Below are 2,500 nucleotides of genomic sequence, written 5' to 3'. Positions count from 1 at the left end.
AGAACCATTTGATTGTGAAACACACTTTTGTGTGTGTGTGTGTGTGTGTGTGTGTGTGTGTGTGTGTGTGTGTGTGTGTTCGTGTGTGCATGTGTGCATGCGTGTGTATGTGTGTGTGTGTGTCCCACACAGCGAAGAGGTTTGGCGTGACGGAGGTGCCCATGGACTCGGTGACGTTCATCTCCCACGCCGCCCAGGCACGGCTCCGCACCGTCCTGGAGACGGTGTCCTCCATCGCTCAGCACCGCCTCGACTCCTGCAAGGTAGCTCTCTATCTCTCTCTCTCTCTCTCTCTCTCTCTCTCTCTCTCTCTTTCTTTCTCTCTCTCTATCGCTGGCTCTCTCTCTCTCTCTCTCTATCGCTGGCTCTCTCTCTCTCTCTCTCTCTCTCTCTCTCTCTCTCTCTCTCTCTCTCTCTCTCTCGCTCTGGCTCTCTCTCCCTCAATGTCTGTCTCTCTCTCTCACTATCTCTCCCTCTGTTTCTCTCTCCATATCTCTCTCCAGACACACACACACACACACACACACACACACACACACACACACACACACACACACACACACACACACACACACACACACACACACACACACACACACGCAGACAAACATGTACACACAACTATTCACATGATGATGCTCTGAAGACATTTTTTACGACAAACTAATTGCGGACGTGGGCCTGTATTAGAATGAATAAGGGTGCACATGCCCACATATGCATGCTAACACTTCACTCAAACACAAACATAAACACGTATACCAAACGCCCTCACAAACTCTCTAGCATAAACCATCACCATACCTATGCACAGAGACTCAAGCATGCTATTCTATACTTTAACAAGTCTGTTGACTCATTCAACACACCCAACCAGACGCATGCACGCACGCACGCACACACACACAAACACTGAGGGATCACCAAAGTGTTTACTATGTTGTTGTTTTGCTGGTGGATAAACAGGAGAGCGTGGGTATTAAGGAGTCATTCAGAAGTCTGGGCCTGCGTCTGCACATCGCGCTGCTCTTTGTTGTTATCAGAGGAACCTCATCTCTCCGCGCCGACTTGAGTGTGACGGCACCAGCGCGTCTAATTGGTTCCCATTAAAGCTCGGAACCCCAGCCCCGACGTTACACTCCGATCCCGCCGCACACGAGCGGGAGGAAAACTTTCACAACTCGTGTTTTACCCCCTGTCACTCCCAAACCCACAAACCCACACATACACATACACACTCAAACACACACTTGCGAGGCAGGGCGAGCAAGAGAGAGAGCGAGAGGGGGGAGGGAGGGAGGGAGGGGTTGGAGCAGTGGCTGTCCCTGTGTTGTCGCATGGTGGCTCTTTCAAATTCTCTCTCACTCTCTCTTTTTCTCACCCCTTTCTTCTTTTGCGTCTTTTGTAAATCAGGCCCGAGTTCCACATGTCATCTCTCTCCATCTCATCTCCGTCTCACTCACACACGCACACACATACGCGCATTCATGCACGCACACACACGCACACGCACACACACACACACACACACACACACACACACACACACACACCCACACATATACACAGACTCACACACACACACACACACACACACACACTCATGCAGACACACACACAAACCGCCACCTCCTCCCCGCATCTGTCTCTATGAATCTGCACTGTTGACATCAGCGTAAAATAGGGGGTAAGATAAAACAGAGAGGGGACTAGGGAGGCCAGGAGAGAGAGGAGGAGGGAGAGAGAGAGGAGGAGGGAGAGAGAGAGAGGAGGAGGAGGGAGAGAGAGCAGGAGGAGGAGGATCCCTGGAGAGAGAGCAGGAGGTCTGGGAGAGAGACAGGGCTTTGGGAGAGAGCAGCAGTCTTGGGAGATCGCAGCGGGGTCGCAGCGGGGTTTGGATACAACGGAGGGTGAGTTTATATATATGTATATATATAAAAATATATATACATATATATACAAGTGCAGCCTCAGCGATGCAACAAAGCATGCAACGAGTTGAGAGTAGATGCGAGGAGATGAGGGGAGAGGAGAACAAAATAGACAGAGAGAGAGAGGAGGGGATCTTCTAGAGCACACACACATGCACACGCATACACACACAAACACGTACACGTCCACACACGCACACACAAACGCACAATTATATTAGACTCACAATTAGACAGATGCACACACAAAAAGTCCTGCACACACACACACAGACACAATCAAGCTTCACAATCAAGCTTCAAGTCGTGAAACTCACAATTCTGATGACCCACAAGCTTTGTGCTTTGTGTGTGTGTGTGTGTGTGTGTGTGTGTGTGGGGGAGAGGGGGGAGAAGCGGAAGGTGTAGATAATGATATGGGTGCCAGTCTTGTGTGTGGCCTCAACCTAGATTTCACTGCACAACATAACATCGTCGCTGTCGTTTGTTCCAAAAGTGATGGTTTTTATGACATGTTTTCTCTCTCGCTCCAACTCTCTCACCCCATCACTTGCTCTCCCTCTCTCCCC

The 2,500-nt window shown here is 50.2% G+C and overlaps 1 protein-coding gene across 1 annotated transcript in view; it reads left to right on the top strand.

Annotated features, from left to right (window-relative positions):
- The window catches only part of LOC115558993 (transcription initiation factor TFIID subunit 4), a 73,440-nt gene that overhangs the window by 31,423 nt on the left and 39,517 nt on the right, over positions 1-2,500 (top strand). The window contains exon 10 of the mRNA XM_030377578.1: positions 133-263. Within this exon, the coding sequence (XP_030233438.1) occupies positions 133-263 (131 nt within the window). The remainder of the gene's footprint in view (positions 1-132; positions 264-2,500) is intronic.

Source organism: Gadus morhua, chromosome 14, assembly GCF_902167405.1.
Source record: "Gadus morhua chromosome 14, gadMor3.0, whole genome shotgun sequence".
Taxonomy (NCBI): domain Eukaryota; kingdom Metazoa; phylum Chordata; class Actinopteri; order Gadiformes; family Gadidae; genus Gadus; species Gadus morhua.
This window is presented reverse-complemented; position numbering and strand designations above follow the sequence as displayed.